This window comes from Corvus moneduloides, chromosome 16 (genome assembly GCF_009650955.1).
Source record: "Corvus moneduloides isolate bCorMon1 chromosome 16, bCorMon1.pri, whole genome shotgun sequence".
Classification (NCBI taxonomy): Eukaryota; Metazoa; Chordata; class Aves; order Passeriformes; family Corvidae; genus Corvus; species Corvus moneduloides.
Genome location: NC_045491.1, coordinates 13,441,675 through 13,453,980, shown reverse-complemented (window position 1 = coordinate 13,453,980; position 12,306 = coordinate 13,441,675). Strand labels below are relative to the sequence as shown.

General features: G+C 37.1%; 1 protein-coding gene across 33 annotated transcripts in view; it reads left to right on the top strand.

The window, feature by feature from the left end:
• The window catches only part of RBFOX1 (RNA binding fox-1 homolog 1), a 1,117,054-nt gene that overhangs the window by 1,043,192 nt on the left and 61,556 nt on the right, over positions 1 to 12,306 (top strand). For 29 of the 33 annotated variants that reach the window (XM_032125552.1, XM_032125546.1, XM_032125560.1 and 26 more), the window contains one exon: positions 9,946 to 10,026. The exons of the other annotated variants lie outside the window; for them this stretch is intronic. In XM_032125552.1, the coding sequence (XP_031981443.1) occupies positions 9,946 to 10,026 (81 nt within the window). The remainder of the gene's footprint in view (positions 1 to 9,945; positions 10,027 to 12,306) is intronic. 33 annotated transcript variants of the gene reach the window in all.

The following is a 12,306-nucleotide window of genomic DNA, read 5'->3' as shown; positions in this document are numbered from 1 at the left end:
TAGAGGTGAAGAACCATTAGAGCTAGTCATGGAGCACAGCTCAGTGGAATTTAGAAGATCCCATCCTCCTTTTCCTTAAGGCACTATTATTTTTCCTGAATTTCCTTAAGTTCTAGGAGTTTCAGGAGGTAGTTTCAAGTCATCCCACGTAGCTGAGTAGTTGTATTTACTTCATAAATGGTCTTAACCCAGTGAAGACTATTGTAAGCACCCAGTTTCTTGGGCAGATATTCCAAGATCACTGGCAAAATTTTCCCCATCATGCAAAATGAGAGAGGGGAAGAGTCTATGCCTTTTTAACTATTTCATAAGCCCTCAGAAGACAGAGAAGTTTTAGATGCTTGGAGCTTTTTGGCATGTTTGGATTTGGAAGCCAGCAGCATCCACCAACAATCAGATTTTGTAACAAACTTCCTTTCAAAAATTTGTTCAAAAGTTTGGAATATAATGTTATATATAATTAAGAAGTAAAGAACTACCGTAGCAATATATATAAAAACATGCCTTTAAGTAAGAGGAATCCAGGGGAAGACAGGATTCCTGTACACTTGCTAATACTAATTCTCTTTGTTCATGTCTTAAAGCATCTATTTCTGGAGTGTAAGAGCACCTGGGATTCATTTCATCTTTCTAGTGTTTCTCTTTGAATTTAAATGAGTCTTGCATAAGCTCAGCAAATACCCTAGAAACACTTCTCAGTGAAGATGCTTGGAGTTTGGGAAGCTGAATTATATGCTTGCACAGCAATTCTAATCCTGGGGTAAAAGTTCACTGTATTGTATCTCTAAAGCAGAATTTTTGTAAAAGCTGTCTGTCACTACATAGATTTACTCATTTTACAATTTGATTACATACACTTAGAGTCAAACTTTGCTATCGACTAAGCAGATTTTCCTAAATAAATATATTTGCAGTAGTGTTAGATAAACACCTTAAATAGTTTTCTAATTACAGTTAAATAATTATTGTTTAGTATTCCACCTGTGTTTTATAGATGCTCCTCTTCAAAGTATAAAACAAAGCTGTAACTGTTGTTTCAAAAATCATAATGTTAAACGTGCCATCAGACAAATGAGGACTTCCTAGGTAGATTAACACCACTGATGACAGCTAATGCATTTCTAAAACTCTGTGGAGCTTTTACAAGCCATTAGAGAGGAAATCCGGGTTTATGAAAGATGAATAAAGCCAATAGAAAAATGGAATTCAGCATCTCTACTAGTTATTTACTAAAAAAAAGAAGAAGAATCCAGAATTAATTATGCCTTATGCTACATTATTATGAGTTCTTCATTAAAATATATACCCTCATGGAAACTAAACAAGGCTTATTTAAAAATAATGCCAATGACTTATTTTTTTAAACATTAATTTAGTCAATCGGTTATATATTTAAATCTGGAGGAGGATTAATCTACTTCTATTCACCGTTGTTTTGAAGTCTGCACATTTTAAAGAGATCACCACAGATACTGTCAGTATTTTAAAGGTGTTTCTCTGGGATGTATATCACATGGTATATACTTAGGCTTTGGTATTCTTCCTATGGGATTTCTAGAAGAAATTCCATAGATTTGATTATTTAACTGTAAATCTTCAACCATAGATGCAGCTTTATGAAGGTAGGAAACAGTTAAGAAGGGAGTTTTTTATTCTTCAATGAAGAAGTTTGTGAATTTTGTCCCCGGTCCATTATGAAGGGGCCATTTGATACTGGATTATGATGGATTTGTTCACAAACAGAATCTGTAAAAACAAGAAATCTATATTTGCTGAAAGCTGGAGTCCTTTCAAAATAGGGGAAATGATGTGTTTGGGGTGGATGGCTGGATGTCTTTGCTTGCTGGTAAAATCTTGCTGAGATGCAGGTCTTGATCTGCTGACCGTGTTTCCATGTTTCTACTGATTTCACACAGAGGTTTCCTTATTTGTTTAGATATTACTTAAATAACCCAAAAGAAAGCCTTCTGACCAAGCAGGAGCTGTACTGTCCTTCTTTGTCATTGCATTGTTTTCTAAGTCTTGTGTTTGTTTCAGATGTTTTTATTGTGGATATAATTGATCAAATTTCAAAGGGCTAAAAAAGTTAAGTACCCACAAAGAGAATCTTTAAGGAAAAATTATTTCTTCTCTTATTTAAACATCATTCTGGTGCTTAGTGAAAATGTGTTCTTATGGCTTCCTGGCTAGTAAGAGACCTAAAATGCATTAAATAAATAAGGTGGCAGCCTCTCCAGACTGTGTATGGTGTAGGTTTGGAGGCTGGATATAAATCCAGCTGGTTTAGAGCTACTGCTCCCATCTCACCAACTACTTGGGCAGCATGGGTAAGCCTGGGTGGGCACTGCCTGGACCTGAGTTAATGCAAGATGCATTTCTAGAATAAAACTGGGGCTGTAATCCAAGTGCCAGCCATGGATATATGTAGAAAGCACTGGCTTAAGAATCTCTCAGGAAAATTTAAGACAAACTGCAAGGTCATCACTGGAACACTTGTTTGTCCAGAACTGGGTGGGATATTTGCAATGCTAGATAAATTAGTAGCAGTTATGTAGAGGAATAAATTCCTCTGATTAGAAGAATAACCAAGTTAGGAATATCCATGTGTTAGAATGGACAGTCAGGCAGACAAACTATTCTGAAATGTAAAGTAATAAAGTAATATATGAAATGTAAAGTTAATATAGTTATGTGGAATGGAAAACAACTCTGCTCTGTGTTAAACCTTGATTATATCTGTAAATTAATGCTAAAGCAGTTTGAAATTATGGTTAATTGTATTCCAAACATATTGCTAATGTTTTCTCTTCCATCTTATGTGTTTTTTTTCCCATTTTGGGCATTGGATGACCGGATCCCCAATATGCACTGTAATTGCATTTCATAATACTTATTGAGAGCAACTTTCAAAATACAGCGTTTTCAGTTCATTTGTTCCTTACGAAGGTAGCTGAGAGGGGGCTGTGCTTTACAAGCTTTACAAGCTCTGTTGGTTTGGTGCTTTCATATTTTCTTTGGAAATCTCTAAGCATAGAATTGTTCCTAGTCAAAGTGAGTGCTTTAGAAAGTTTGGAAATACTGCATTACCATTTCTTTAATGGCTTTTCATGCTCCTGAAATTCTGGGACCTGTCTGGGCTAGGAAAGAAACAGACTAGGTAAAGCCAGGATTATGCATGATGATTCAATTTTTGGTCTTTTATATTCTCAGCTTGTCGTTCAGAATAGAATTTTATTTATAAGTTAGAACCAGCATTCACTGATGTAAGCAAAGAGAACTGAGGGATTAGTAATTTGCATCTCTGCATCTAATTGCATTAGATTTGCATCTCTGTCTTATAGATTTACTGAAAAAGGTAATTTGCACAGAAAATAGTGTCTTGACACAATATGAGAGGATAAAGCATAAACACATTCACTTGTAATCCCTGCAGGGCCATGTTGAAACTGTAGTGTTTGTGTTTGGGCAGAAAGGCTCCAGCTTCATTTATTCTGTGTTTCTTTTCCTATTGCAATCTTTATTCAACAGTCAGACATATGAATGCAACCCATTTTAGTTATCAGCAGAACATGAGAGCATTTTGTATATTCTCAAGTATCTTATTTCAAGAAGAGTGTAATACCAGCTCAGAGTTTACTTCAAAAGTTTACACTTCAGAATTTCTTCATATTTGTTTCTCAAAGTTACAAGTGAACCAAGAACAGCCATCATTTACCTGCTTACCTGCTATGTCTGCTAGAGGACCTAGAAAGATTAGGAATAAGGATTTGATTTTTCAAAGATCCTGAACAACTCCAGTGGGAAGCATGCCCCAGTGTAAAATAATGGCAATGAACAGCACAGAATATTACTTTATGTGCACCTGAGGTTGTAGAGAGAAATCTTACAGTGAACATATTTTGCAGGAAATCCTGATGGTACCACTCCATTTTTTTTTCATGACTATAGAGTGCCTGTCCAGTTTTTAGACTTTTCTGGTGACAGTGTGTGGACAAGGATTTACACTTGGATGCCAGTGATAAAGTTCAGTAACGAGCACAGGTAAACTCACTAAGAGTGTTGCAGATTTTGGTACAAGCACCAGCTGAGTCTGTGCGATTTAGTTTCATTTTAGTTACCAGACAAGGAATGCCTGTGGATGATTAATCTCTTTTAAATTATTTTTGGAAAGGGCAGTTTGCTGCAATTGCTTTACTTTGTGTGTGGAAACATCACATAAATTTTTCCTGCAATGCAGCCAGTCTATGGGAAGGCTGGCTTGTTAATTAAATTAGAAACAAGTCAGTCACAGTGTGTTTTTAAGCAAGCAGGAGAAGGAGTAATCCCTGTTACTGTGGAATGAGTTACCTGTCCTACAGAGGGAAGAGGTGGGGAGAAGGGGAATTAGGGGGATTATCTCACGCCAGAGCTGCAAATTTTGTTGCTTCTCTGATTTTTACTTGCATGATATTGACCCCTTCCAATCCCAGTTTGTGACAGCATCCTGGATACTGCACATGAATAACTGGAGTGAGAGGTCTGTTTCCCAAAAGCTGGGAAATGGATGATATGGCCAGCAAAGAATAATTGGAAGGGTGGTTTACAGATTATGTTTGCTGTAACATTCATTGCTGTTCCCTGAATCAGTGCCTCAGTTCATTGAGTGTTTTAGGGACACTCTAGGAGTGATAATAAAGAAAGATCCACTATGCTTAGAAAAGTGATGGAAAGGAAAATTAGCAACTTAAATAGAATTTTTGGAGGGAGAGATCTCGGGAAATGTCTTAGAGACACATACCTTCACTGTCTGTTTTTTGGCATGGTTTTTTCCCCCATCCCTCTACTTTTAACAATGTATATCAGGTTATTTGTGAGTCAGGGACTTGCTATGTAAGCGTGGTAGAGGGCACAGGTTCTCATTACCAGCAGCAAGCACATCCAGGCTGTTCAATAATTGAATGTATTTCAGGTGTGCTGTCAGAAGGCAACATAGAAACAGGTTTGGACTTAGGAAAATCACCTTTAGACATCAACTACTTTAGATTCTCCTCCTTACCCTCTTGTGTAAATGAAACTATATATAAGCTTTGGTGGGATTAAACATAGATTTTGTTTGTATTTTTAACATATTGGAAGAAAGGAGGTGTGTGGTTTGGGGTTATGTTACTTTATTCCTTGTTAATAATGGATGAAACAATCCAGTGTATCAACACAACCATCCATGAGTGGTTGTGTTAAAATCTGAAGGACATTATTCAATTTATCGAGATCCCAGATAACTGAAGGCCCTCACAGAGCACTTCTTTTGAATTAACAGCATATTTAAAAGCATACTAAGTCTGTGTAGTTTGACTATTGATAATGAAGGGCTAAGAGAGCACTTAACTACTATTATGTATTCAAGAGAGAGGCTGTAGAGGCTCTCTTTAAATTCCCTAGTCAGAAGGGACAATAGAAGCTAACACACACTATTATTGTACAACAGGAGCCTTTTATTAGGTGTTTCTGATCTATTTCTGTGAGACATTTTGAAATAATCCATCACAGAACAATATTTCAGACCAGAACAAGAATAGTGCTATTTCTGTCTGAAAATGCCAATATAAAATTACACTTTTAGAACAGCAGATCGAGAGTGGAGATGGATTGCTTATGAGGATCCTTGATACACTTGCAAATCTCCTGATTTGTTCATGAGAGATGCAGTTTTACAGTTTTCTTCATGCACTGAACAGCAAAGCGTTTAGGAATAATAGTTGTTGCAAAAGGCACAAAGGAACAGAGTGGTCAGAATGACCAGAACTAACTCAGGGAGCCCTGGCTATCATCCAGCTGGACTGGGAGAAAAAGAAAATGAAAAAAATTAATCGCTGAATGCAATAAAGAATGTATTTTTTAGATTTAGATTAGGCTCTTAAAATAACAATTTATATTAATACAGGCAAAATGAGATGTAAATAGCTTCAGTTTTATCCACTTTTTCCTGTGGCTTTGTTTGGATTTTTTTGTTTGTAAATAGTATTATGAAATGGATGAACTGATACTTAGTAGTGAGAGGCAGTAAGAAGCTCCTTTTGGTAGCACAAGAGAGAAGAATATGTGTAAAGAACAGCTGATTTACCTGGAAAGCTGAGAGCACAATGGATTAGAATAACGTAATCATCACTAAAGCTCCTTGTATGTGGTAAATTACTTAGTTCCTGTATTGCAAACACTCATTTTGGCTACCTGTGCACTAAAACCCAGCGCAGACCAGCCCTGCATATTGAGCTGATTAACTCCTGCCACTGAAAATGCTTACCCTCCCTATGAAGGCAGCAGTTGGATGCTGTAGAGAACTCAGCACCACTGTCACTCTCCAGTTCTTCAAAGAGCTTTCTGTGAAGCTGTGCTTCCTTAGGGTTGCTGGAGGGAGAACATTTTTCCCCTGGGTCTCACTTTGTTATGCTCCAGGGCAAACCCCCAATAAGTATCATGTGTCCTCTTCTTTTTTGTAATTCCCCCCAAATTCTTGGAGAATAAGTAACAGCACTGTAAATTGGAAACTTTTGTTTCGTGAGCCAAGGTCCTAATGCCGTGTGTATGGGGAGGTGGTGCATTGTAAGCTCAGGTTCTCTGTCATGGTATATAACCTTTAAACCATTGCCAGGAAAGCTTTCTAGAAGTTTCATCTCCTTCCTGTGACAGGAGAGAGCTGGGCCCATAATCGAGGCTGTGCACCAACAGCATGATTTACACCAACAGCATGATTTTAGCTAATGGTATGTGGTTTTTTTCTGCAGAAAATGTTATTTCAGTTTATACTTCCCCAAACAATACCATAAGAGATTCCAACTAATTTTTAAAATTCTTTTAAACGAATTGCAGATCTTTACTTCGAAGCTGCCTGTAGTGCTGGCTACACAGTGGTTCCAGTTAAAAGCTATTTTTAACAGAAGGGGTTTAAAAATCCTCTATAATTTAGTGGGTGAGTCCACATATTGTTGATCCTTGGTGTTCCTTCTTGGCTCTTGGAGTATTTGAGAAATACAGTGGTTTTTTTTTTAGCTGTGGCATGAGGCTAAACACTTTACATGAGGCAGTGAGTACTCTGCAGCACCACGAGTACGTTGGTATTTCTGTAGATTAGTTTGTATGCATCATGTAAATAACTGTACACAAAAAACTTATTTTTAAAAGTATGAAAAAATGCGGGAAAATGCATTTAGTCAGAGATCTTGAAACCACTGGGAACTGAATTTCAAGTATTCTAAAAATATCAATGACTGCACATCACTTTTTTTTACAGCCTGAATATTTTTGGAGTAATTATTTCTCAAAATAACTATGGTGCTTCAGCAAAGGACCTCATCAAACAGTGCATTCTTAATCATGGGCTGGAGGAGAAAACAGTGGAGGAAGAGAAGAATGAGTGGGAATAGTCTTTGATCTTGGGAAGCCTGGTTTTGTCTGTGCTGCCAGGCAGCATTCCAGGGGTGAGGGCTGGGTCTCTGCAGTGTTCCTTCCCCCAGGCTGGTCCCCTCAGTGTCCCCTCTGCCACTGCTCTCTCAAAACTCTATATTAAAATCCTCTTTCTTAAAAAAAAAACCACCAAAAAACAACTCTTTTATTCCATCACACTAGAATTTAGTGTTCTGGAGGAATAGTAATACTTTTTTTCCCCATTGGGGAGTTTATAGGTTGTTTCTGTGTTCTGAGGTTTATCCAAGATCTTACTGTAAATAATTCAGTCTTCCCTCAGTTGTATTAATTGCAATTTAAATATTTTTAATACCAAAATTAGATGCAGAAGAAATAATCTTTTCTTACTAAAGTCGATTAAAAAGTTCAATATTTTTTCTCACAAAATCTAATAATAATGTTTTAGTTATCAGTATTAATTTTATGTACAAATTCAAAGGCAGATTGTCAAAATATAATTAGAAGGCTCTATGCAAGAAATTAAATACATTCTAGTAGCACAGATGAAAAAAGCATCTGTTTTGAAGTACTTTAATTAGAAATTAGATGACTAGACTAGGGAAAATTAGATTTGTATAAGACAAAATCAGACGAAATACAAGAATCTTAGCTGCAAAGAATAGGAAAATACCTATGGAGCATGGAGGAAGCCAAGTGTTATCTGGGCTTTACAGTGAATAATGTAAATAAACTGTAACCTTTGATTTCTAAAAATATTTTTATCTGTTTTCTAGACATACTTGAAGTCATTATTGTTGTATTACTCTTAAAACCTAATGAAAATGACTGATTTTCCTAATGTGTTTCTCTCAGCTGGATGAATGCCTCTGGGTCTTCAGCTCACTTTCATTTTCAGGCTTCTGCAGTAGCTCAAGTTTTAAAGCATCTGTGGTGTTAAATTCATCCATATTCCATCATACGCATTCCTGGGGTCAAAGGAGCGTGTGGATGGGGCCTCTTTATTTCATAACCTGAAAATGCTGCTTGTAGTTAGGATCTCAATAGGTTCATGTTCATTTGCCAGCTTCCACATGAGGGCTGAAGGCTGAGAGAGATATCAACATATCAAAGGGGGAAAAATAGCTTGTTTTATGTTTTATCTTTTATATTAGCCGTGGATGGCTGGAAAAAAGGAAGCATCTCTAAATCCTGTTAGTTAAGGGTATGCTATTGTCTAGGAAGGTTAGAAGCATAGTAATTAATGAGATTTCCAGTAGTCACAGTCTTAGTTAAATTGCATAAATTACAAGAATTATTTTATTACTCTCCAGTATTTCCAATATTTCTCCTTCAAGTGACAGCTGCAAGCAACAATCAAAAAACTGGTTAATGGCAGAAATTTTTTACAAATACTTGTTCAAAGAACTCTGGCCTGGTGAATGGAAGTTGAGAATTGCTCCTGCAATACTGTGGAAAACGTATTTGTACTTAATGCTGTCCTTCCAAGCACATTGGACTCTGCTGTTCCATTGCATGTCAATGCACAGTGTCTGAAGTTTCACAAATCTCCATGTAGATTTGATGGGTTTGAATTGTGTGATTCAAAAATCCTGACAGCTTGAAGCATGTCAGTGTATGTGTATATAAAATCCTGTGTGTGTAAATACAGATATATGCACATATATCTGCAAAACCAGATGTCTCATATCCCACTTTTCCTCATGGACTGTATTCCAGAAGTGCAGAAGTTTCTTTCCTAGTTTGAAAGTGCAGTTATTTCTGCCTCTGATCAATGCTCAATCTGTATTCAGCCAAGACTGTTAAAATACAATTTTAAGAAAAACTGAGGTGTTTTAAGTTCATTTAAAAGAAAAAAAGGAAAAAACCTGAAACTTGTGTCATTTGTTCAAAATGAGCACTGCAAAAGTGTTGGTTTAAATGGATTTGGTTATTGCTTTTACTTTTATTCCTTTGGAAAAAAAAAAAAATATATATATATATTTTGTTTTATCTGGTTTTGTTCTTAATCCCAAACCCAGCTTATTTACTGGAAAGTAGCTCATATTTGTGCATTTCTCTGAGCAAACAATACTGAATTCAGATGTGTCAGTGATCACTTAGTGATAATGGGAGTGATGTAACCCAGGTCATACCTGGCCTGTCCTGGGAATGCTGCACATGATTTTCCTGCTGTGTTGGCTTGAGGAGCCTCATTCCAGCCAGGGCCAGGGAGCTGAGGAAGCAGCAGCCGGGTGGGGAGGGTGGGTGGGTGCTCCCACGGGCAGCAGATGTTGGGAGAAACAGGGTGAGAGGGAGCAGCTGGGCGAGGTGCCGGTTCCCGCGGGGTAGCGGCGCTGATGGTGTTTGGGGCATGCCTGTGTTCTGCTTTCTCCAGTGTCAAACTGTGTTTATTTGGGCTCTTTCTGCTTTGAAGCCAAAGGACAAAAAGCGCCCCTGGTTCAGTGCACTGCTCCGGTTGTGACTTTATATCTGTTTTGAGATGCAAACTGAGGTTTAGTTGAAGTGTTCCGAAACCAGATACCACTCTCTCTCTCTTTCTTGTAGGCAGGGTGCTGCTGTGCCAGGCAAACCAGGAGGGATCTCCCGTGTACAGTGCCCCCAGTTCACTAGTATACACATCCACAAGTAAGCTAGTGTTATGGCTCGTTTTTTGTTCTGTTTTGTGACAAAAGCACATTAATGTGAATTAAGCCCCCTAAAAATGTCAACTTTCCCAACAGTTCTTGTTCAAGTAAATGTGGTGTTTATAAACTTATGTAAGTAATGTCAACAGATAATTCAGTGTTTTCAGTTGTATCTTTATTCTCAAAATATATTTTATTTAAAAAAAAAAAGAAAAAAGGAAAAAAAATTGCCTATATTACGATGTTGTACAAAAATGGTCAAAAGTTCTACAGTAACAGTGACAGTTTTTGGAATCCAGTACTGTTGTGTGCTCTGCATTTCGTGTAGAAGATGTTGTGTTTCTTCTTCTGTCCTGCTCACAACTGTGATTTAATACACAAAACGCCTGTTATCATGCCACCATTTGATTGGGTCAGGAAGCAAATAGATATGAAGTCTTTTTTTGCAAAAGGAGCAGCCTGTATGAAAGGGGGCATTTTGAGCCATAAGAAGCTGCCCTAATAAAAAGAGCAGAGACGAGCTGACATGATGGATGCTGCCATCAGCCATTTTTCCGTACAAAACTTTGGAGTAGAGATGTGTCCTCTGAAATTCTGAGCAGAAACCTCTTCTGAGAGTGTTTTATATTGGATTGGTGGTACCACTGATGCCATTCTGGCATCTAGTGGGATGAGAAGCCTGGAGCTGAATGCAGAGCAGTAACTGCTGCTCGCAGCAGCCCTGGCTCTGTGTTCATTGTAGCCCTCTGTAAAGAAAATACATGGTCTGATTTAACAACATTATCAGGTATGCTCTTTATGAAGATTTTATTCAATCTAGAATGCAATTCTACTCTCTTAGAGCTTATCTAGACTACTAACATAATTATTATTTTAGATTAAAACCAGGAATGAGGACAAAAGAGTTCCATAGCGATCATCTCTACAGTCATGTAGTTCTCTTATGTCAAACGTTATCAATGGCATCCCTAGAGCTGCAGCTGCAGATACATATGGGATCCCCTTTAAATCAGGAGTCTGGAGTCTACAAACGCATAGTGAGCTAACCAAATGTATCAAGTGTTTTAAATTGCAAATTAAATTGTCAGTTAAGTCTGTATTTGCTTCCAGGTGCTCCAAGAATATTTTCTGGTATGTCACCTTTCCCTAGAAGTGGGGTATTTTTACTTTTTTAGTAACACAGAGATATGAAGTACTTACAGTTTAAATTAGTGCTCCCTTTTGGACATTTTAAGAGCTTTCCTCCTTTTTGACTGACAGTCGTTTTCCTAGAAAATGATCCAAACATTTCACTCATCTCACTATTAGGGAGCTTCTTTTAGAGAAGAGGGGGCAGTGTTGGTTATAATTTTCTGAAAATTGCTTTTCTTTGAAAGCTTTTCATAAGTTTAACCTGTTGCTCCTATTGCCTCACTGAGTGGTACCCCAGGAATTTTATTTCTGGGATTGCTGTTTCTGTCAGATGATATTTCCACTAATATTGACTCCCTAAAGAGACCCTGTGAGCAAGCTGAGCCCTGGACTTCACTGTTTCCTTTATGTCCCCTGAGTCAGTCCCGTTGAAAAATCTTATTTTGCAGTGGTGCTCCTTGAATAATGATATCCTAACAAACACCTGTTTGTTTTCAATTCTGCCAAATGCATAAATAAACAGGCTTTGCTTATCTGCCTCCCACTGGGCAATGTGTAATACACAGTTTCATAACAGACATTGCTGGTAGCCCTCACAGTAGAAATTACTACACTTTTGTTGAATCTGTGTGTTTGCAAGTCACGATTTTTCTTTTATTATCTATAGAATTTCATCTTGCCAAAATGCAGTTTCCCCCTCAGGGTCACAACTCCTAATAAACCCAAAATTACTACAATTACTAAATATTGTAATTAGGTTTTTTATTTCTCCTTATTACAAAACTTTCAATAAAGATGTAAAATAGCTTCATTTCTTTAGGAAATTCCACTAGAAGTGAATAGAAGTAAAGGCTGACTTTCGTCTCATTTCTTTTATTAGTTTAAAGATCTTCTATATTCCATTTTTGTGCACATTTGTAATATTGAAATTATAACTGAAAACTCAACATTAGTGTCTAGGAGATGAATACTTGTACTATTATCATGCCATGTAGGCAACAATATTGCAGCCTTCCTTTTTGAATAATTTGTTAATTGTTTATTCTGTTACTGCTGATATTGTAACTGTGTGATATTTTAGAACTGCTTACAGTGTAAGAATTAAGAGGTTTTCAATTTGTAATTGTTTTAACAGAAGGGAAAGAGTCTG